This window comes from Borostomias antarcticus (genome assembly GCF_949987555.1).
Source record: "Borostomias antarcticus genome assembly, chromosome: 26".
NCBI lineage: Eukaryota > Metazoa > Chordata > Actinopteri > Stomiiformes > Stomiidae > Borostomias > Borostomias antarcticus.
Window position 1 is genome coordinate 10,344,814 of NC_140259.1, and position 23,109 is coordinate 10,367,922.

At 43.9% G+C, this 23,109-nt stretch overlaps 3 protein-coding genes across 4 annotated transcripts in view; 2 read left to right on the forward strand and 1 right to left on the reverse strand.

The window, feature by feature from the left end:
* The window catches only part of LOC311326352 (atrial natriuretic peptide receptor 2-like), a gene marked incomplete at both ends in the record, with an annotated part of 11,361 nt that extends 5,774 nt beyond the window's left edge, over nt 1–5,587 (forward strand). The window contains 11 exons of the mRNA XM_084459241.1: nt 210–354; nt 964–1,012; nt 1,333–1,440; nt 1,719–1,838; nt 1,943–2,036; nt 2,230–2,317; nt 2,482–2,621; nt 3,178–3,330; nt 3,838–3,936; nt 4,483–4,574; nt 5,477–5,587. Of these exons, the coding sequence (XP_084315367.1) occupies nt 210–354; nt 964–1,012; nt 1,333–1,440; nt 1,719–1,838; nt 1,943–2,036; nt 2,230–2,317; nt 2,482–2,621; nt 3,178–3,330; nt 3,838–3,936; nt 4,483–4,574; nt 5,477–5,587 (1,199 nt within the window). The remainder of the gene's footprint in view (nt 1–209; nt 355–963; nt 1,013–1,332; nt 1,441–1,718; nt 1,839–1,942; nt 2,037–2,229; nt 2,318–2,481; nt 2,622–3,177; nt 3,331–3,837; nt 3,937–4,482; nt 4,575–5,476) is intronic.
* Nucleotides 5,588–10,006: 4,419 nt separating this feature from the next.
* Nucleotides 10,007–17,310, forward strand: LOC311326288 (afadin- and alpha-actinin-binding protein-like). Of its 2 annotated transcripts, none has more exons than XM_084459161.1 (13): nt 10,007–10,114; nt 10,538–10,707; nt 11,105–11,311; nt 11,943–12,053; nt 12,283–12,418; nt 12,603–12,678; nt 12,977–13,157; nt 13,378–13,525; nt 14,303–14,433; nt 15,435–15,608; nt 15,898–16,015; nt 16,205–16,343; nt 16,668–17,310. In XM_084459161.1, the coding sequence occupies exons 1-13, from the start codon at nt 10,096–10,098 to the stop codon at nt 16,813–16,815; spliced, it is 1,758 nt and encodes a 585-aa protein (XP_084315287.1). In that variant the 5' UTR covers nt 10,007–10,095; the 3' UTR covers nt 16,816–17,310. The 2 variants fall into 2 exon arrangements, with proteins under 2 accessions (XP_084315287.1, XP_084315288.1); XM_084459162.1 differs by having other exon boundaries at nt 15,438–15,608.
* A 3,513-nt stretch (nt 17,311–20,823) lies between these two features.
* Nucleotides 20,824–21,789, reverse strand: LOC311326353 (olfactory receptor 2AT4-like; the record flags this gene model as incomplete). The annotated part of the gene is made up of 1 exon (XM_084459242.1): nt 20,824–21,789. The coding sequence occupies one exon, from the start codon at nt 21,787–21,789 to the stop codon at nt 20,824–20,826; it is 966 nt and encodes a 321-aa protein (XP_084315368.1).
* Between the last annotated feature and the right edge of the window lie 1,320 nt (nt 21,790–23,109).

The following is a 23,109-nucleotide window of genomic DNA, read 5'->3' on the forward strand; positions in this document are numbered from 1 at the left end:
GAGCTAGCTTGAATGTTGAGCTAGCTTGAATGTTGAGCTAGCTTGAATGTTGAGCTAGCATGGATGGTGAGCTAGCTTGAATGTTGAACTAGCATGACAAATCTTTCCCGGGGCATGCAGGTGGATATCTCTGTCATGTACTTGGTCGTGCTAGACAGCAGTGGCACATACAGACGACAAATCTCACTTTTTCTACCGTGTTCTTCCAGACTACGGACTCACATTCTACAGGAAGGACGACTTTGAGGCAATCAGCAATGGGTTCCAGTGTGTCGATAACTACCGTTTATACTGTGCTCCCGAGGTTCTGCTGGGAAGCTGCTCCAACATCACCCCCGCAGCTGATGTATTCAGGTACACACTACTATAGGAGCACACTACTATAGGAGCACACTACTGTAAGAGCACACTACTATAAGAGCACACTACTATAAGAGCACACTACTATAAGAGCACACTACTATAAGAGCACACTACTGTAAGAGCACACTACTATAAGAGCACACTACTATAGGAGCACACTACTATAAGAGCACACTACTATAGGAGCACACTACTATAAGAGCACACTACTATAAGAGCACACTACTATAGGAGCACACTACTATAAGAGCACACTACTGTAAGAGCACACTACTATAAGAGCACACTACTATAAGAGCACACTACTGTAAGAGCACACTACTGTAAGAGCACACTACTATAGGAGCACACTACTATAAGAGCACACTACTATAAGAGCACACTACTGTAAGAGCACACTACTATAGGAGCTATAAGACACACATTGAGGACCTAGAGGTAAAAAACAACTATTGTACCACTGTGGAACTATTCTGATTAAATTGTTCATTCATCTGGATTTAAGATGCAGTTTATGGATCTGTAATGTACTGTATCGTATCATTGGATGTGTCCAGTATGTGTTTACATGACTTCTCCTCTGTCTCGTTCTCCCTCCAGTTATTCTATCATCCTAGTTGAGATTGCCACTCGTTGTGACCTCATCTCTGTGAGTGACACATCTATCCACAGGATCAACAAGATTAAAGCCCCTCAACATTTGTCTGTAATAATTTGTTGTTGTTGTTATTTTGTTGTTGTTTGTGGTGTTTGTGGTTGTTGTTGTTGTGGTTGTGTTTGTGGTTGTTGTGTTTGTGGTTGTTGTTGCTGCTGCTGTGGTTGTGGTTGTTGTGGTTGTTGTTGTTGTGTTTGTGGTTGTTGTTGTGTTTGTGGTTGTTGTTGCTGCTGCTGTGGTTGTGGTTGTTGTTGTTGTTGTTGTTGTGGTTGTTGTTGCTGTTGTGGCTGCTGCTTCTGCACCTCTCCCAACAGGACCAAAGCGACGGGGGGAAGATTGACGTCATGTGGCGCCCGCCGCTGCCCGAGCTGAAAGCGGGGAAAGTGGACACCGACTGTCCTAGTCGAGGGGACTACTGTGAGGTCTGTCACGGGATCCAGGGGGTTACAAGTAGCTAGAACAAACATTCAACAGAGGCAAAGTTGAACACTGTCACATAATATAATCAATCAATCAATCAAAGCTTTATTTGTATAGCGCATTTCATACCCAGAGGCAACACAATGCGCTTTACAGAGAACAAGGGAGGTGGGCATACGACCCACTCTCTACATATTCCAGAGTATAATATTCCACTTATGTGCACAGTGTCAATTTGCCAATAAGATAGAAAAGAGCCGGTCTCCTCTCTCTCTAACAGCTGATCAAGAAGTGCTGGTCTCATAATGTCACCATGAGGCCCACGTTTGAGCAGGTGAAGAAGATGCTGGATAAGATGAACCCACACAAAGTCAGCCCTGTGGACATGATGATGAATCTGGTAACGGACAGCACTGTAGATCATTTATCCAAATATAGGACTTTTGAAACTTTTTTTTTATTCTTAAAATGATCCGCTTAGGATAAAGTTCCTTGTGATTCTAGATGGAGAAGTATAGCAAGCATCTGGAGGCCATTGTGGCTGAGAGAACACAAGATCTTCTTCAAGAGAAACAGAAAACGGACCGCTTGCTTTACAGTAAGTCAGAATAACCAGGAGACTTTTAGTGAGTATAGGCTACCTGTTTATGCGTGGTGTTGGTTGTAAACAAGCCACTGCTGCCATCTAGTGGTAGAAAAAGATTCGAGCGTATTTCACGATCGGTTGTAATCAAACCACTGCTGCCATCTAGTGGTAGAAAAGCGTATTTCACGATCTAACATTTCCCCAGGTATGTTACCCAAGCCGGTGGCTGATGACCTTCGTCAGGGTCGCACAGCAGAGGCTCAGAGCTACTCCAGTGCTACAGTCTTCTTCAGGTAGGTGTCATTGCTCTGTCCTCCTCGTTTAATCGGGTTATTGAAATTATAATTTTTGCTATATGACTTCCAGTTTTAAACCTACTGTTCAGAAAATGTTTCGGTTCAAGAAAAAAAGGCTTTTCAAATGAAAAATGACAGGATGTCTCTTCTCTTCGTGGCAGTGACATAGTGGGGTTCACACAGCTGTCCGGTGACAGCACTCCACACCAGGTGGTGGACTTCCTCAATCAGCTTTACACCACCTTCGATGACATCATGGACAATTATGATGTGTACAAAGTGGAGACGATTGGTGATGCTTGTGAGTATTGCTGTGGAAAGCCTGTCTGTCTGTCTATCCACATTCCGGTCTGTCCATCTATACCCTTCTTGTCGGTCAGTCAGTCAGTCAGTCAGTCTCAGTCAGTCAGTCAGTCAGTCAGTCAGTCAGTCTCAGTCAGTCAGTCAGTCAGTCAGTCAGTCAGTCAGTCAGTCAGTCAGTCTCAGTTAGTCGGTCAGTCTGTCTGTCGGTCAGTCGGTCAGTCAGTCAGTCTCAGTCAGTCAGTCAGTCAGTCAGTCTCAGTTAGTCGGTCAGTCTGTCTGTCGGTCAGTCGGTCAGTCAGTCAGTCTCAGTCAGTCAGTCAGTCAGTCAGTCTCAGTTAGTCGGTCAGTCTGTCGGTCAGTCTCAGTCAGTCAGTCAGTCAGTCAGACAGACAGTCAATCTGTCTGTCTATTCATCTGCCTGACTGCCTGCCTATCTATCTGTGTGCCCACCTGCCTGTCTGTCTACCCAGCTGTCTGTCTGTCTGTCTGTCTGTCTGTCTGTCTGTTTTCTCACGTCTTTCTCTCCCCATCCTAATCCGATGGCTTTCTCTCAGACATGGTGGTCTCTGGTGTCCCTAATGAGAATGGCATCAACCATGCGGGTGAGATCGCCAGCATGGCGCTGGACCTGGTCAGCGTTTGCCACGCCTTCAAAATCCCCCACAAGCCCACCACACAGCTGAAGATACGAGCGGGCATCCACTCAGGTACTGTGAGTCTCACCTTACAGTATGTCTTCCAGTATAACCTCTTCGTGCTTCGATTAAGGGGAGACACCCCAGGTGAATAGGGAAAAAAAAATCCTTAATAGGTATCACCATCAAACTCCCCCAGTTTGTTAGGTACATTAAGGAGCATCTTTTTTGTATTACACGTTTTCTGAAATCTTATGGATAAATATGCAAATTACGCTAAATATGCGCTAATTTGCATAATTTCGGGACATCAATTTTTTTAATTGGTTCAAGCCAGATTCAAAATTCTTGTTTCATTTTGTTCACATATCCCTATTCAAAACTTTGTCCAAGAGGGATTTTTGATATCTCTTTTCTTCACTTCAGAAATCAGAAAATACTCTCAACATTCATACTACAGTATAATCTCTTCATGCTTCGATTAAATAACGATTAACTGACCTGCTTTGCATTGTTTATGAACTATGGTTAAATGTGTCCAGACTACAGGCGTACATTCTTTGATGTTGTCCTCCATAGGGCCTGTTGTAGCTGGTGTTGTTGGGACAAAAATGCCCCGATACTGCTTATTTGGTGACACGGTGAACACAGCATCACGGATGGAATCAACAAGTGAAGGTAGTGCCCAAGGATGCTGTGAAGAGTTTGATCATGTGTGTTTGTCACTTTAATAATCTGCCTGTGACTGGTGAGGTTAAGGCCACGGTTGAGTGCATTGTCCACAGAGGGGCAGCTAAGTGATAAAGGCACAGACAGATAGACAGACAGGCAGACAGACAGACAGGCAGGCAGGCAGGCAGACAGACAGACAGGCAGACAGGCAGACAGGCAGACAGGCAGGCAGGCAGACAGACAGAGACAGACAGGCAGACAGACAGACAGGCAGACAGACAGACAGGCAGGCAGGCAGGCAGGCAGGCAGATACAGTAGATAGATACATAGAGTATATGAACTTTAATAATCCCTGTGAGGGGAAATGTGTTGGTGTTTCAGCAGTGGGAAAGTACAGCATAGGTAGGAACACAGAATATACATGGTAGTGAACATGCATAAAAGAGAAAGAGGAGTATCGATCAATCAATCAAAACTTTATTTGTATAGCACATTTCATACCCAGAGTATTTGTTGTCCTACCATGTGTGTTATGTTGCTTTCATCCACAGCTCTGCAGATCCAGGTGAGTGGAGCCACTGCAGATCTCCTTCACACGCTGGGCGGTTACATCCTGACCTGCCGAGGGTCACTGAACGTCAAGGTAAAATAACCCGACAAAACAAAGGATTATTAGAAACGTTTCTTTTACACAACCTTCAAACACATTCGGCGTGGAGGAAACCAATGAGAAACCAACACCAACACCCCCAGCCGACCCTGCCTGGGTAGTTTGTGTGTAGGGAGAAGGTGAAATGAGAGCTGGGTTCCTTTGTGTAGCTTTGTCTTTTATTCCCAAAGGAAACAGAACGGACACTGTTGAAGGTTGAAGGTTCTGCTTGGGGCATTTTTGAAGGTGATCACGGCGGTCGCCATAGTTATGTGACCGTTTCTTGATCGTAGAGGCTTTCTCCAGCTGGACATGGTGATATACTATCACAGGCCAAGCAGGATGGACATGGTGATATACTATCACAGGCCTAACAGGATGGACATGGTGATATACTATCACAGGGCAAACAGGATCTACAGGTTTTAATTAGGGAATGGCCCCAGCTGCTTTGCACACTTCCCCTACCATTCATAAAGGCTTTCATTAAGTATTCAGAAGGAAACACATGCTCCTCAAATACGACCCTTTCCCCCGACCGTTCATGGGGGTTGATGTGTAGGACCTGCAAATTTTTGGGGAGCCTGCAAATTTTTTTATAATTAATAATAATAATTAATGTAACTGGTTATATTACAGTAGGGAAACACTGATATCCTGTCAATTGACTCGATGACTAGTGGTCCAAACCACGGAAAATGCAAGAAAGAGGGATGGGCTGCACTTGAAACAAGCTATTAAACACGTGGAGATTTCAATTGCTGTTTTAATTCTCAGTTTAAAAAAAACAAAAAACATTTTGGCGCTGGTAATTTTCCTTTGGCTTTGGTTAAAACCTCTTTGGGGGGAAGCAGTAATTCCTCTATGCAGGAAAACCCTGTGTTTTGTTATTTCAGGGTAAGGGTGAGATGACGACATGGTGGCTAGAAGCAAAGAGAGAAGATGATTCAGACCCACTGCTCAGAGCCATCGGTCTCCGGAGCATCCCTGTCCCAGTTAGCATCTAGCTAATCAAACATGTGCTGTATATACTAGTCTAGGATCCACTGTTTGTGTTCAACAACTGTATTGTACAATAAAAACAAACAAAAACAAACATTTATTTGATGCTGTAAGGGTCACAGTTCATTTGCTCTGTGATTATGTTCAGACAGTATTTCATGTTTATTCGCCTTATTCACCTCAGCAGCCATATTGGTCAGTCTGACGTAATGAGGGGTGCGGATGCGGAAGTGCCCGTTGACTTCAATGTTAAAAGTTCACTGTTAAAACACCACTTCAAGAACCAAAAATAGTCAAAATAATAGGCTGAATACACTATCGGGGTTACAAACTGTAAACTTAGCTGACGGCTAACTATGGCTCATTCACCTCCATGTATTTCCAAACGCGAAAACAACGGCAGTGAAAAACAATCAGAGTCTGGTAATGATGAGTTTGTAACCCCGATAGTGTATTCAGCCTGTTATTTCGACTATTTTGGTTCTTGAAGTGGTGTTTTTACAGTGAACTTTTAACACTGAAGTCAACGGGCACTTCCGCATCTGCACCACCAATTAAGTCAGACTGACCAATATGGCTGCCAGGGGAATAAGGCAAATAAATAAAATACATGAATATACATCATGGCAGTATTTGTTTTTGTATCGTAACTGGTAAGTGGAGAGATGGAAATGAAGACATGCAAACAACAAGGTGTTAGAAGCAGTCTTGTTATTCCCACATGTTGCTTCACTGTGATACCATCTGATTGTTGACTCCTAGAGTCAGGTGATCGGGTACAGTAGCATACGCAGTAAATGCCTGTAAAATAACATGCTGTATAGGATTAATTAAAGGTACCCAACGAAACGTGAATCAAAACTCCACGAAATTCCTCGATTATATGGTTCCTTGTAGTCTAATAAACATGTTGAATCACTTGAATGTCTTTCCTACCTTGTAATATCTTCGCAAAATGATATTTAGCTAATGTTTTGAAAACAACAAAGATGTGTGAAACGTCACTATGTGCTCTGCGTATTGACGCAATGACGTAGTTCGCGATTTTCGGGGAGTGGTCAAAAACTACATTGGGTACCTTTAAGATGTCCATTATGTAACAGAATGAGGAAATCAAATGCATTATTATTGTGTCAATAGCTTTTGAATATGGAAACATAGTGACAAGTTGATAACCGCTGAGTGCATTGTATAGGTGGTGTGGTGAAATTTGTAGGTGACTTTATATATCACACATCTCACGATTAGAGTTACGCTACCAAAAACAAGTATGACATTGTGATTTGATGTTAAATTGCTCCCAATTCTTACCTGTCTTATTTATGCATTCTTAGAAATAAAGCATAGAGACATACAATTATGAGTATGCCTGTTTTATTCATCGAATGAAAACAATCCTCAAATTTTTCCCCAATGGTTTTATAGCACTAGACTACACTTATTAAAATGACACACATTGACACATTGCAATGCAGGAAGTAAATATATATATATCACCGTAGCCACAAACAACGTTATCAATGTAGAGGTATATCAGATTGAGGACAAAACGGCAGAGATGCTGAAGAGGTAAAGGACTGGGATTTCAGCCAATCAGGTAAGTAGGTGTTGTTTGCCTGACAACGCATTAACCCTCAACCAATCACAGCACTGTTGTCTTTCTCAGCGGAGTGGCAGTTTGTAGGTCGCTGTTAACAGAACGCCTTTCAATCTTCAGAGACTCACTCGAGATTAAGAAGAATAACCTTTTCCACAATGGTATAAAACACGTAAGTTAAGTCATATTGAATTAATTTGAAAGCTATGAATGTGTGAATATGGCGCAGTTGTGCTAAAAGCTAGCTAGCCCTGTACGGTGGCCTGTTTTGACAACCCAGTCTGTTTTGAAAAGGTTCCTTTGGGAATGATCCATATAGCTGCTATAGTCTAGATATTTGTGGTTGTTGTCATTTTGAAATAGAAATCAGCTGTCCAGCTTGAAGCCTGACTATAAGTCAGTCTGTAGTTACCCACTGAGCAAAGACACGTCTAGAGGACGTCTTTTAGATGTCTTTTTTGTCTTTTTCGGACGTCCAAAGACATCCAATTAGGAGCCAGAATGAATGTTTATTTTAGACGTTCAGATATTGAACCCGTTCTGCACGTCCACAGACGTCTTAGAGGGGTCCAAGCCAGACGTGTGAATATTGAGGGGTCCAGCAGACGAACACACGGGGTTCAGGACCCACGGACGTTATTAAGACGTGATCTGAACGTCTCCCTGACGTTGCGTGTTTGCTGGGAAGACAGTGCTAGCAAACTAGGCTGTCCCTGGTCTCTCCTTGCTTGACCCGTCTCTCTAGTAGCGAGGCTGTCCGTGGTCTCTCCTTGCTTGACCCGTCTCTCTCTAGTAGCGAGGCTGTGGTCTCTCCTTGCTTGACCTGTCTCTCTAGTAGCGAGGCTGTGGTCTCTCCTTGCTTGACCTGTCTCTCTAGTAGCGAGGCTGTCTGGTCTCTCCTTGCTTGACCCGTCTCTCTAGTAGCGAGGCTGTCCGTGGTCTCTCCTTGCTTGACCCGTCTCTCTAGTAGCCAGGCTGTCTGGTCTCTCCTTGCTTGACCCGTCTCTAGTAGTGAGGCTGTGGTCTCTCCTTGCTTGACCCGTCTCTCTAGTAGCGAGGCTGGTCTCTCCTTGCTTGACCCGTCTCTCTAGTAGCCAGGCTGTCTGGTCTCTCCTTGCTTGACCCGTCTCTCCCGTGGTCTCTCCTTGCTTGACCCGTCTCTCTAGTAGCGAGGCTGTCCCTGGTCTCTCCTTGCTTGACCCGTCTCTCTAGTAGCGAGGCTGTGGTCTCTCCTTGCTTGACCCGTCTCTCTAGTAGCGAGGCTGGTCTCTCCTTGCTTGACCCGTCTCTCTAGTAGCGAGGCTGGTCTCTCCTTGCTTGACCCGTCTCTCTAGTAGCAAGGCTGGTCTCTCCTTGCTTGACCCGTCTCTCTAGTAGCGAGGCTGGTCTCTCCTTGCTTGACCCGTCTCTCTAGTAGCGAGGCTGTGGTCTCTCCTCGTTGACCCGTCTCTCTAGTAGCGCTGCGTGACCCACGAAATGTGCCTTTTTAGCTACTTAACGTTAACCTTAGTACCGTAGCTGTCTGTGTTAAGCAGAGTCTAGATAGTGAAGTTGTAATAAGCTTTAGCAAGTTAATGAATGGCCTGTTGATTAAGTGCCTGGCTCTATAAGCCTGGTCCGCTTGCCATCTGTCCTGCAGATCCCATTAGAAAGACCAACAGGAGATTAAGTGTCACCATAAGGCTATTTATTATTTAACCATTTGAGAAAACATTTGTTTTCATGGCTTGATTCCATCCAAAGGTGTCATCATTCTTCATAACCGAATGCCCTGGCCTACTACAGTATATTGTGCATAAACAGGGTTGCCTACATGTATTTTGTTTCTTCTTGACCATGTGGCAGATACAGGTTAGCTTGTTTCATCCTTACATTTGTAAAACATCACCTTTGAAATAATTGTCTCCGATTATGTCGACTGTCTGAAATATAACAGTCTGTTTCTGCAGATAAAACACCATGTCTTGAATAAGGCTGCAAGACTGTATGCAAGAAAATATGTCAAATGCAATTAGTTACTTTGTGTGTGTGTGTGTGTGTGTGTGTGTGTGTGTGTGTGTGTGTGTGTGTGTGTGTGTCTGTGTGTCTGTGTGTGTGTGTGTACCTGCTTTTGCTTTTGTTTTGTTAGAGCACTTGCCAGGTCTGGTCCTTTTTAGGCAAACAAAGTTAAAGTCTAATCTACTGTGTCTAATGTCATTTAGACATGCCGTTGCATGTCCTCAAGTGTACAACCCCTGTCCCTCTCTCCTCCCTCCCGGTCTCCTCCCTGGACTGTTCCTCTCTCCTCTCTCCCTGTCTCCTCCCTGGACTGTTCCTCTCTCCTCCCTCCCTGGACTGTTCCTCTCTCCTCCCTCCCTGGACTGTTCCTCTCTCCTCCCTCCCTCCCTCCTCCCTGGACTGTCCCTCTCTCCTCCCTCCCTGTCTCCTCCCTGGACTGTTCCTCTCTCCTCCCTCCCTCCCTCCTCCCTGGACTGTCCCTCTCTCCTCCCTCCCTGTCTCCTCCCTGGACTGTTCCTCTCTCCTCCCTCCCTCCCTCCCTGGACTGTTCCTCTCTCCTCCCTCCCTCCCTCCTCCCTGGACTGTCCCTCTCTCCTCCCTCCTCCCTCCCTGGACTGTCCCTCTCTCCTCCCTGGACTGTCCCTCTCTCCTCCCTCCCTCCCTCCTCCCTGGACTGTTCCTCTCTCCTCCCTCCCTGTCTCCTCCCTGGACTGCAGCAGTGGTTCCATCCCTCGCCCGGTCACCCGTCCTGGGTCGTCCCCGTCCCGTGGACACAGTTAAATGTCTGCTGCTGATCTCACCCTCTACCCTCTATTCCAGGAGCCCTCTGCACCCCCCATTCTGTGAGATGTCTCTGGGACACGAGGGTGTGCTCTGAAGACGGTGTGTCTTCCAGGGGTTGAGGGACACAGTGCAACAATGCCAGAGTCTTCACTTGGTGAGTGTCGTTCAGACAATTTACTGTAGAGCACATAGTCATAGAACATTTGAATTTGTAATGACTGTAAGCACGCAATCATTTTCAGTCATCGAGCTTCAAAATGCAATGCAAGTTAGGAAATCCTACGAAATGAACTTTGGAAATATGAGTAGGCTGTTGCCGTCTCCTTTCATTGGTGCTCTAGATAAATCGAGCCTCCTGTGTGAAGGATAAGTTTAATTTGACAGAAATAACAGATGAATGCTATTTAAAGGTTCCGTGTCTGGGACTAACCTAAATTCTCCAACACACACTAAAGGAACACCTTAGGTTTTCTTGTTTTAGGCCTTCTAGGTAGGTTATTGATATTGTGAGCCATGCTATGTTGAGCATGAAGGATACTAGAAGTATAACTATCTTTTAACATGTCCTCCTGTACAGAAATCCAGGACATTTCCTGCAGCTCTTCCAGATTCGGAATGTCTCCCCTACGACAGTTCAGCCAATCATCATCTGTGCTTTCTCTGTCGATGCCCAGAAACCCCTACAACATCCATAGTGCCTTCTGCACAGAGGATAACCTGCCAGAATGCCTCTCCTACATCGATCAGGTAGGCTGCCTTTGATTTCAGTGCATATTTAATTTGCATATTTGCATATTTAATTTTAATGCCATTAAACTGCTTCTTCTTCGTATCGGTTAGGTGTTGTGTTCTCCTCTCCCCCCCCCCAGGCTCGGGGCCGAGGGGCTATCCTTTTACCCCCCCCGAGCCTGGGTGAGGGGTCACCCGGGCTATATATCCGGGCACACCTCAAAGAGCCATGTCACCGTTTTGTTAAACCGCTGAGAACCTATGAAATTCTAATGTTTCATTCGGAGAGCTTAATCTGCAACGTGCAACAGCGGTCGACAGCCTGAAAAATCATCTTCGCGACAGATTAGCACCTACGGCTATCAGCTACGCTACACATCCAGTCTGACCCGTGCCTGGCCGCTGTCCCGTCTAGGAGGTGTCCTCCCTGGGCCTGCCGTCGGTCTGCGGCGCCGCGGTCGACGGCAGCCTGGAGATGAACGCCGTGGCGGCGCTGAACGGCATGTACGACCTGCTGGAGCTGCACCGGCGCGGCGTGCGAGCGACGGAGGACATGGAGGTGGAGCAGCTGAGGTCCGGCAGCGACATGGACCGCCTGCAGCTGAGCAACACCAGGCTGAAGGTGGGACCGCACCTCTAACTCACTCGCCCGGGGCGGCTGGAGCTCAGTTGGTAGAGCGGGTCGTTCAGTGATCGAAGGGTCAGCGGTTCGAATCCCAGCTCCGACTGTCCACATGTCGAAGTGTCCTTGAGCAAGACACCTAACCCCAAATTGCTCCCAATGAGCAGGTTAGCACCTTGCATGGCAGCTACCGCCATTGGTGTGTGAATGGGTGAATGAGAGGCCATTGTAAAGCGCTTTGAGTGCCGCTAAGGTGGAAAAGCGCTATATAAGTGCAGTCCATTTACCATTTACCATAGTAGTTCATCCAACCCCCCTGATCATTCCACATTTTAAGCATTCACCTGTCTGGAAATGCTTTCTAGATGGTATGTAGCTATTCAATTTATCTTATTGCTGTGTTAGTACAGAGCTGTACATTGTTATTATTATTATTATTATTATTATTATTATTATGCAATAAAACAAGAAGGCATACGAGTACAGTCCTATTACATTTATTTGAGAGAAAGTGTCCGTTACCTTGGCAAAGATAATAATATGCATGCAAGATATTATGCCCTTTGGCTCTGCTTTATTAACTACATGTTAGCATTAATGGCATTCAACACTGTTTCATGCACCCTCTCAGGATCAGCTGGAACGTTCTAGAAGGGAGAACGCTGGACTTTTTGAGAGAGAACGTCAGCTACAGCTGAAAGTGAAGAGCTTACAGAACTGCCTAAAAAATGAGAAGGAAGAGGTAAGTTGGGGTCAAGTAGGAAGGGCTCTAGGTGACGGGGTTAGGGAGGTATCCCTGCTGACCAAGGGTCAGAAGGTCGCTGGTTCAAGGCCGGCACAGGCCGCTTGACAAACATTGTGCCCTTGAGCAAGGAACTTAACCTGACATGAGTCGCCATTAAGACTGAGATTTCTATTCCCAAGGCTTGAGTATCAGTACAGTCATACCACGTGCATTGTTTCCTTGTCAGGTACAGAAACTTCAGAACATAATCGCTAGCCGGGCAACTCAGTACAATCATGACCTGAAAAGAAGGGAGAGAGAGTTCAGCAAGCTGAAGGAGCGCTTAAACCAGCTCCTGATCCACAAGAAAGAGAAGAAACAAGGTAATAAGATATTTAATAACCTTATATTAGGTTATGCTAAGCCTTACAATTTCCAATCTACCAATATATAAGATAAGATTTGCTGTCCATGAAATAAAGTTCATATCTATCTGTCGATTCTTTTTACACACACTTCCTGCTATTTTAATACTACTAGTAAACATTTGTCATTCATAATTCTCAGCCATTGAGTTACTGAACTACATCGGAAGATCGGATGGGAGGAGAAGTCTTTGGAAAACGGGGAAAACCGAGGCAAGGTAACGACAGCACTTTAACTCCCATCTCAGGGAGTACGGCCATGGATCCACTAGACCCTTTTTTTCTAAGAAAAACTGAGGTAATTTACATCTGCGCTTGTGGTCCAAGCGCTTGGAAGTGTAATTATTCTCAATTCGAGGTGCTTCGGAGTGCTTGCCTTAAGCCGTCCCAACTCTATTATTTACAATTAGTTCAGAAAAAGTCCAGTGGATTGACAGCCTAAGCTTTGTTTATAGCAAAAAACCCATCGAAATTATGTGCATTAAAAAAGGCTGAACAAATGTTTGTCTTTTTCAGGCACGAGGGAGAGATGTACAAGACCCTGCTGAACGACTACGACAATCGGCAGAGGGACCTGCTGATGGAGAACGGCGAGCTGAAGAAAGTGCTCCAGCAGATGAAACGGGAGATGGTGTCCATTCTGAGCCCCAGGAAACAGACGCTGAAAGACGAGAAACACGAGGACCATCAAGAACAGGTTGGTCCGGTGGCGGCCCGTCAGGGGTGTGTCAGCGTTACACGCTCATATTGAAGAAGAAGAAGTCTTTATTCGTCACACAGCACTACACACCGCAATGGACCAATCAATGGAACAGGCATGTACAGTATCGGGGTCGGCGATGAAATGTTCTCAGCTCTCCACCCATCCCGTCAGGTGTGTGACAATCAGTGGGACTTTAACCTTTAACCTTTCTCAGGTGGGCTCAGAGGAGGAGGAGGAGATGTTTGACTCCAGCAGGGAGGGTCTGGAGCTGTCTTGTGAGCACGCCCGGGAGAAGCTCACCCGCAGCATTCGCCTGCAGTGGAGGAGACTCAAGAGCCACGTGGAGAGACTCGACAGCCAAGGTAGCGTATCGGCCTTTTCTAATGTCCCACATACGCCAACCCCATTAGATGCATACGGAAGTCGACGCATTTGCCATATCGCCGATAATCTGATTTACTTACTTGTTACTTCAAGCACAATTGAAAAGTGAGCCAAATAGCTTCTTACAAGACCAGGTCAAATGGATGTGTGGTCGTCACTGCCCTGTATTAAGCACTACAGCAAATTAAATCTAGTCCATAAAGAGTGAATCAACAGAGACCTCTACTGGTTGCTCTTGGTAATGCATATTCATATTGATACACTTGGACAAATCCACAAAAGGATTGCGCAGCTTTTGCAGCGGAAAAACCCGTGCAAATTAGCAGAATAGCATCCAATCCACAAAGCACACGCAAAGGGGGAAAGGTATTGCAAACTGCACCGATGAGCAAATAGCTCCATGGCTGCGCCAGGCTCATTTTAATATATGTAAATTATGTACTTCTGTGCAAAATTGCCCCAAATAAGCCTTGCGTCTGATCTACAAAGACCATGAGCTAATTGCCACGCGCAGTTAGAGAGGTACAAATTGGTTGAGTGAGGTAGAAGGAGGTCTGTGATTGACCATGAAGGACTCTCAAAGCAAGAAGCTGCACTTTAAAATGGACTCTGAATTTCAATGTGAGTGAAAAGAGGCTAAAATTGGCGTAATAGGAGATCTCTTGTTATTTCTAGTTAAAAGCCGAGCATCTGCATTTTGGACAACGTTAGGATTAATGCCCCCGTTGTGCCGATGTGCCGTGGTTGCTGTCTAGCGTCCTTGGCGGGAGAACGAGCCAATATGGACACCATCCCGAGAGAGGCCCACCAGGAGGAGATGGACAGGCTGAAACTGGAGGTCCAGCAGTGCCGAGACTTCATCCACACACAGCAGCAGCTCTTGCAGGTGTGAAAAAACTCACTTTTTAGCATTTTCTCCAAACGATGGGCATATAGGTCCTGGACAGCAAAGTGAACCCGCCGATGAAAGGTCTGCAGTGGTTGGGTTATCTGTCGGCCACGTTTCCTGAACTCTTGGCTGTAAGTAAGTAAGTAAGTGAGTAAGGAGGGGAGTAAGTAGGTGAGTAAGTAAGTAAGTAAGTGAGTAAGTAGGTGAGTAAGTAGGTGAGTAAGTAGGTGAGTAAGTAAGTAGGTGAGTAAGTAAGTAGGTGAGTAAGTAAGTAGGTGAGTAAGTAAGTAGGTGAGTAAGTAGGTGAGTAAGTAAGTAGGTGAGTAAGTAGGTGAGTAAGTAAGTAGGTGAGTAAGTAAGTAGGTGAGTAAGTAAGTAGGTGAGTAAGTAGGTGAGTAAGTAAGTAGGTGAGTAAGTAAGTAGGTGAGTAAGTAGGTGAGTAAGTAAGTAGGTGAGTAAGTAGGTGAGTAAGTAAGTAGGTGAGTAAGTAAGTAAGTAAGTAAAACTTCATTTATATAGTACATTTCACAGCACAGTCACAAAGTGCTTCACATGTCAAAAAAAGACAGAAAACAATGAGTAAAAGAGGGTTGTCTGTAGCTCAGTTGGTAGAGCGGGTTGTTCAGTGATCGAAGGGTCAGTGGTTCGAATCCCAGCTCCGACTGTCCACATGTCGAAGTGTCCTTGAGCAAGACACCTAACCCCAAATTGCTCCCAATGAGCAGGTTAGCACCTTGCATGGCAGCTACCGCCATTGGTGTGTGAATGTGTGTGTGAATGGGTGAATGAGAGGTCATTGTAAAGCGCTTTGAGTGCCGCTAAGGTGGAAAAGCGCTTTATAAGTGCAGTCCATTTACCATAAAAACTATTTTTTAAAAGACGGTATAATACAAACGAAAAGAACAACACACGAAAAGAACAACAACGCAACATAGGCAACAGTCGGTTACGGCTGTCCAACAGCCTGCGTGAACTTTGAACTTCCTCCGCCCGCGCAGCAGCAGCTGAGCTCCCCGTGTGACGAGGACGCGGCGTCCCTGCTCAGCGACGGCTACATGCTGGAGGAGAAGGAGCGTCTGAGGACGGAGCGGAGGGCCTTCGACGAGCAGAGGAGGACCTTTGAGACGGAGAGGCGCAGCTTCACAGAAGCAGCCATCAGACTCAGCCTCGAGGTGCAGAGGGTTCTCCCTTACTGGCTCTGGTTATTTGGGGGTTTTCCTGTCAAGTTATAGTTTCAAAACAATCAAATAACTTCATTATTATTCAAAAAAAAAGTTTAAAGATGCCTCAGTCTAGGCAAACTACTGGAGATATAATGGAGTGTGGAATAATAATATTTTAATAATAATAATAATATTTTTATAGCAATAATGTTTTGTAACACGTTCATATTTTCCACTTTTAACGGTTGAAAGCTATCTTATGATCTTTTGTGGGCTAATGTTTTCTTTTGTCCTGCAGAGAAAAGCTTTTGAGGAGGACCGCGCCTCGTGGCTCAAACACCAGTTTTTGAACTTAACTCCGTTTTCTGACCAAAAGAAACCCCAGATGTCAAAGTCTCAAAGTGCCTTCTCAGTTTGTAAGTGACGGTCTCCTAAATACCAGTAGCAATATGATGAACATTACTTGGTTGTTTCTTATGACGAAAATGGAATAGAAAGTATGTGAAAATACAAGGATGTGTGAGAGCATCTAACCAGTGTGTGTGTGTGTGTGTGTGTGCGCGTGTGCACGTGCGTGCGTGTATTATAATTCCTCATCCTCATAGGTGCCGAGTCAGAGGCTAGACTTCCTGCTAAGCTGAATAACTCGCTGTCCCACATGGCTTCTTCCGCTCTGAGAGCTGTCCCAGTGAAAACGCCATCCACCACAGACGCGTATCCAACCCCACGCCTTATCCCAGAAAGGTACCGCAATCAGCTCTAAACATAATACCGGCGGTTTAAAACCCAGATCTGTACTGCTTATCCATAGAACAAACGCAAAAGACAGCCACAACAAAGTCGAAACAGGGTGGTAAAGTACTGAACCAGGGCTGATTTCCCAGAGGCATCGTAGCGCTACGTTCATCTTAAGCTATGGCGTTCATCATAGCGCTACGATGAACGTAGCGCTATGATGCCTCTGGGAAACTCAGCCCAGTATCGTAGTATGACATAGATGGCTGTCTAGTATGGTTTCAGTGTGATCTTCTGTCTAACTCATTTTGCGGAAAAAAATGTTTCCTCTAGCACGAACACGATCCAACCAAAGAGAGGACATTTGCAGGAATCGGCCATCTTCCTGAGTGTCGACGTCACCTCCCAGCAGAGACACTTGAATGAAGCGGAAGATTCCAGAATCTATGCGTTCAGCGGAGAGAAAAACAGCTCCATTTAAAACCAGAAATCAGCATCATGGACATCTTTTCATGACAACCCATGCTTTATTATATAGCATGTACTGTATTTGCTATCACATATTGAGAGACACACATGAATGGAAATGCCAAACATAATTAAAAAATAAATTGTGTAATTTCTGTTACATAAAAAGGATTGAGAGAAACCAGGCTGAATGTTTTGGGATAGAGCAGTGTTTCTGTTACTGATGCGTGAGAAAATCATGGATTGTAATATTTTGTTACTAGATTACATTTGTATATTAGAATTCTTGTCAAGTGACTTCATGTAGTGTAAGTATTTGTTTTCTCTGTTGCGGTGTACAGTACCGTAGATCCGGTTTTGTAATGATGAATGTATTTGTGTTGTCACTCTGTCACTCTGTCATTGTAACGTCTCGTTACAATGATATGCAGTACTGGTATCATCATGGTCTTTTTTTTTCTTTCTTAATACTGTATGACATCACTTTAGAATGTACCTTTTAAGGAAACGCTGCTGTTACATTGAATGCAATAATAACATAGTTCTTTAAATGAATATTGACATGGTGGCAAACCATTTCTTTCCCCTGAATTATGTGAATATGAACAATATGGCCTGAAATTCCATGTCTTAACATTGGTGGTTTATTGCTTTAGTTTTCTGTTACAGGGGGAAAAAGTTGAATACAGTTTCTGAAACAGATTTTACAGTATGTGCATCTTTGCATTTATTAGAGTTTGACAAATTGAAACGCCAGGTACTTTAAGATGAGATGAACTTTAATAATCTCAGGAAGGGAGGTGGTTTGCGTTCCCAGGAACCTTTTCCACCCCCTGGATGGAAGCACCATTTCCAACCCCCATCTGATGTCCACCACCAGCTCCTTGCAGATGGTGAGTTGGAGCTGGTTCTCCTCAGACCATCTGATGAATCTCCCTAGTGACCTATGACCTCACTGATGCAGCCCACAATAGAGGAGTCATCCCAGAGCTTCTGGAGTGTGGCATGCTCCAGAGTTGTGGCTGAAGTCGGAGGTGTAGAAGGTGAACAGGAAAGATGACAAAATGGTTTCTTGGGGGGCGCCAGTGTTGCTTATCACACATCAGACAGGCAACCTCGCAGTCAGACGGTTGGCTAAATGAAGGCAAAATAAAAAAATAAAATCAATATTAGTTATTCTTATCTGTTAAAAGGTATTTATAATCTGTTGTGATGGCGGTTTGTTTTGTGTGTGAAAACATGTAGTCCCCAGACAACAAAGTACAATTCCCATCTCGTCTAATCGTTTTAATAAATATAAGCCCCTCAGGACCTCCAGGCAGGAATCTGTCCCAGGGGTGTTGTCAGTGGTGGTCTACTGCTGCTGTTGGCTGTGGAGCTTGTGGACCGCATCAGGAAAGAAGCTCTCGGTGAGATGGTGCAAAAAGGTGATGGCTGGGGTGGTTGGTGTCTTGTGATGGACATGGCCTTCCTATGGCAGTGTTGGTTGTAGAGATCCTTGATGTTTGGGAGCTGCACATCAATGATCTGATTTGCTGTCTTCGCCACCCTCTGAATGGCATTCCTATAACATAACTTGATGTTAGGAGTGGTGGATAAGAAATGGGTATACTGTGTGTCTGTGAATGAAGAAGTACAGTAGGTATACTCCTGTATACCCTCCACTATACTACTGGATGCTAGGAAATACAGTACAGTGATTAACATAGCCTGATAAGTATTGGTCGGCATGTTCCAAACAGAAAATGATTTAATATTGTTACCAGGATCAGATGAAGCCATATGAAAATGTGCTACAGAAAAGCACATTCTTATCAACAAAGGTAATACGATTTAGGCTATGGCTCTTCTTGGAGTTTGAATTTAGCTAAGCATTACAGGAACACAGTGTACAGTACAGTGTACAGTACACACATAATCTCACGTGGGAACAGAGTTCCAGAGACACTAATTAAGATGTAATCCACCTAGACCTAATTTGCTGTGTTGTTGAAAGACATGGGTTTCCCTTTGAGAATGATACTATTATGGTGACATACTTCTCTAACTCTTACAGCTCTTAATTTAAACTGTTGTCCCTAACCAGCCCTTCCTGAATATCACTGGCCATTCCTGATAATCACTGGATATCCTAATAGTCTGAAGTCTCCTTTCAGGATTAAAATCATGAAACTCAGTGGAGAGATTCGAGCCAATTTAGAAACCATTACATTTTGGAACGGATCCAAACTTGGTCGATGCACAAATTAAAAGAATACAAAATTTGGCTGGATCCTGCAAAGGAGGCTCATTCATAGAGGACAGGAAGGATGGTCCTCCCCAATAATTTGAATAAAGAATCTAGGATACACATACCCTGTCACCAATGTTAAAGTCTCAACAGCTCCCTGGAAAAATGAATCTGAATCAATTCGCAGTATTTGTGTGCAACAGAGATACCAACGGCAGGAGAAGAGACACCTGAAAACATGAGGGAGAAAATAAAAATGCCAATGGTTTCCATTGACGGTGTGACAAATCCCTACATCTTCATATTAAATTGACTGTAAAATCCACATTTTAAAGCAATATAATTTGATAAATGTAATTTTTAATCCTGTCCTCCCCAATGTCTGGCGTCACCAGCCTCCACTGATATAAACTGAGGTGTGACTGTAACCATTTCAACTGAGTTACAGCAACAAAATGCATTCATGCGCAGAGGCCTGTGCTCTCTCAGCACCCTTTACAGTTTTCCTACTGTGTTTATCTGATTTGTTTCTTAGGAATCAGATATTATTTTGTTTTATTTATTATTCATTTTGTTTTACAATATTGTTTGCTTAAATAGCAAATAAATAAAGTTGATATCTAAAGTTGATTTGACTCCTCATTGTAACGAAGCCAATGTTATTTAAAAAATAAAAACAAATCCGCAAACATCATCAGGATTTGAATCCAAGAATACAAATTACTACCGCAGCACCTTAACCACTCGGCCACCCAGTATGGTAAACCTGGCACAACACGTAGATATTAATTGAAGGAAAATGATCCAACTGGCCAAATTTTGTTTTATTTTAAACATCCAAAATGTAATTGAATCTAAGTTGGCCCATATGCTACACACCTCCACAGAGATTTGTGAAAATCGCTCTGGTCACTTTTGCGTAATCCTGCTAAAGAAACTCCTGCCCCGGCCGTCTCAGAGGAAACACACGTTAAACACCGAGAGCCTCTAAATTATAAATGTGAAATAGTTTATTTCTCTATTACCACTTTCTGTACACCCACATGCAGTGTCACTATTAACGATCGTCAGATTTAACTACTGTACTTGTTATACTTTGTTTAGGAAACATCCACACTATTTTTAACTGGCTCCCTCCTACCTCCAGGACATAGTCAAGCCCTACACCCCCTCCCGACCACTACGCTCTGATACTTTAGGGTGACTGGTTGCCTCGATCAACACGGTCACAGCTCTTCTCTGTCCTGACCCCACGGTCACGGCTCTTCTCTGTCCTGACCCCACGGTCACGGCTCTTCTCTGTCCTGACCCCACGGTCACGGCTCTTCTCTGTCCTGGCCCCACGGTCACGGCTCTTCTCTATCCTGGCCCCACGGTCACGGCTCTTCTCTGTCCTGGCCCCGCAGTGGTGGAATGAACTGCCCACTGACGTCAGGACAGCAGAGTCGCTGCCCATCTTTCACCACAGGTTCAACACTCACCTCTTCAAGAAGTACTACCAGGATCCTACAGTACCTCTTAAAGCACCTATTGCATTTATATTTTCCTACTCATGCACTTTTGCTTTAGAATTAGATTATGCTCTTAGGCACTTGTTTAAAAAGGAGATGTACTTGTGAGTGCTGGCGAGTAGAAGTACACTGACTACCTACGCTAAGTTCAATTATTGTACTTATTGTATTGTCACTTTGGATTAAAGTGTCTGCTAATGTAAATGACTAATATAATCACACTGTCATCACACTTGCAAAAGTTATTGTAATTTGATTATTATATCTGTTCTTGTTTTTATTAATGGGACATTTTAATCAAAAAAACAATTTTGGCTTTGTTCCATCTCTTCATCAACAGTTCTTTGATATCCTTTGTCTTGAAGCAGTATATGATTGGATTGATGGCAGAAGGAAACAGACTATAAAGCATTATCACAACAACACGAATATCTACACCAAATCTAAATCCCAAATTATTGGCCATATATACAAAACATCTTGGTAGGTAATACAGGCATATGATAAAGAGCTGTGGAGTACAAGTGGAGAAGGCTTTATAGCGCCCCTCAGAGGTAGACATTCTCAGGACAGCTATAAAGATGGAAATGTAGGAAAAAAATATGAACATAACAGGTCCTAGCAGACTGAACAGGGCGAGACCAAATGCAATGATCTGAACAGCCCTATTGTTTTCACATGACAGTCTAGTAATTGCAATGTGGTCACAGTAACATTGTGCAATGATGTTGGAGTCACAGTAATGCAAAGAGAGAGCGTCAAATATTACTTTAATCATCCACAACATTGGCATGAGCCAAGATATCCCACACAGAACAAAAATAGTCATGTTATTCATCACAACTGTGTATCGTAATGGATTACATATGGCGACATAACGATCAAGTGCCATAATCATCAGCAGGAAAGAATGAACAGCTCCTAAGAAATGTACAAAGTACATCTGAACAAAACATTCATGGAATGAAATAATATTGTCCTCCACCCAATATCTGGATATGATTTTGGGCAAGGTCACGGTTCCAAATGCTAAGTCTGACACAGCCAGATGACAGAAGATCAGATATGTTGCTTTCTGTAGACTTTTCTCACAGGCTACAAATGCTAAGATAAAAATATTTCCTGTCATAATGGATAAGTAGGTAAAGAGAAGAATGAATGAAACCAGTCCATAATACTGAGGCTGAAGCCCTGGGAATCCCAGGATGATGAATTCTGTAATCGTTGTTACATTGGTGAAGACCATGGCCAGATGGCACAACAACAAGAAACCTTCCCTAAACCAGGCTGCACAGAATAAGTACCCCTGCAAGAGAAATTGCCAATATTAGTTCATTTCTCTTTACAAAACATTTTGCTGCAGTTAATGTTCTCTTTCCTGCCTTATAAGGCAGGTTTTTCATTCTTGAGAAAGTGTCATTGTATAGACACAAAGCCCAAATACAACACTGTACATGCTTCCTACAGTATGACACTCACACAACCTATTCCATGGTTCATGTCATAATAACAGGATAAGGACCCTAAAAGGATTGAATAAGGACCCTAAAAGTAACATTTCAAAGATTTTTCACAAACACAATGTCTCATACAGTACCTGATTTAACGTCCTACTGTGCTGATGGTCTTCATCTGTGTGTATACCGTCCTCTGCCTGCTCGGTCTAATATGCTTCCCATCCTGTCTGATGCAGTGACGTGACTCCATCTGGAAAAACAGGAAATGCCCCAGAGAGCGTTAGACCAACTTTTAGTTTTAGCAAACTGTAGAGGGTGAAGCAGGTGGGCAGGTGGGAGCAGATGTAGTCCTTGATCAAAGACTATTGGAATACCTGCCAAGTATGGAACCTTTTAAAACTAGGATTAAGGACTATTTGAGTACTGAATGCACATGTCCTGCTAAGTATGGAACCTTTTAAACTAGGATTAAGGACTATTTGAGTACTGAATGCACATGTCCTGATACTGAATGCTACTGGTGATTATCATGTCTTGATATGAATTGCCAACTTTTTAAAATTGTTTTTATTGTTTTTATTTGTGTATTTAAATGTGGAACTATTGTGCTGCTGTCTTGGCCAGGACTCCCTTGTAAAAGAGATTCTGAATCCCAACGGGAATATTCCTGGTAAAATAAAGGTAAAATTAAATAAAAATAAAAAACTACATCTGCTCCCACCTACCCAGCATGCTTCACCCTCTACAGATGTAGTCCTTGATCAGCCTCCCAAAGCATTTCATGACCACAGAGAAAGGAGGTAAGTGTTGCAAGGTGTTCGGCCTCGTATTTCCTTTACAAAGGCCTCCTTCCTTCCATATAACATTCAATTGGAACCGAATTGCATTTGTTGTTATGCTGTTTGTCATTCTACTGGATAACAGACGAAGACAGAAGACCTTAAAGGAGAATGCTCGTTTTTGACAACCTGGACCTATTTACGGCATATTATAAGACGTTTGACTCACTGAGATCACTTTGGTGTAATTCGGAGGCCTGTAGAAGAAATTTAAAATCCAGCGCGAGCCAGTATATCCATGTAATGGCGGCGGACGGGGCACTGAGAATG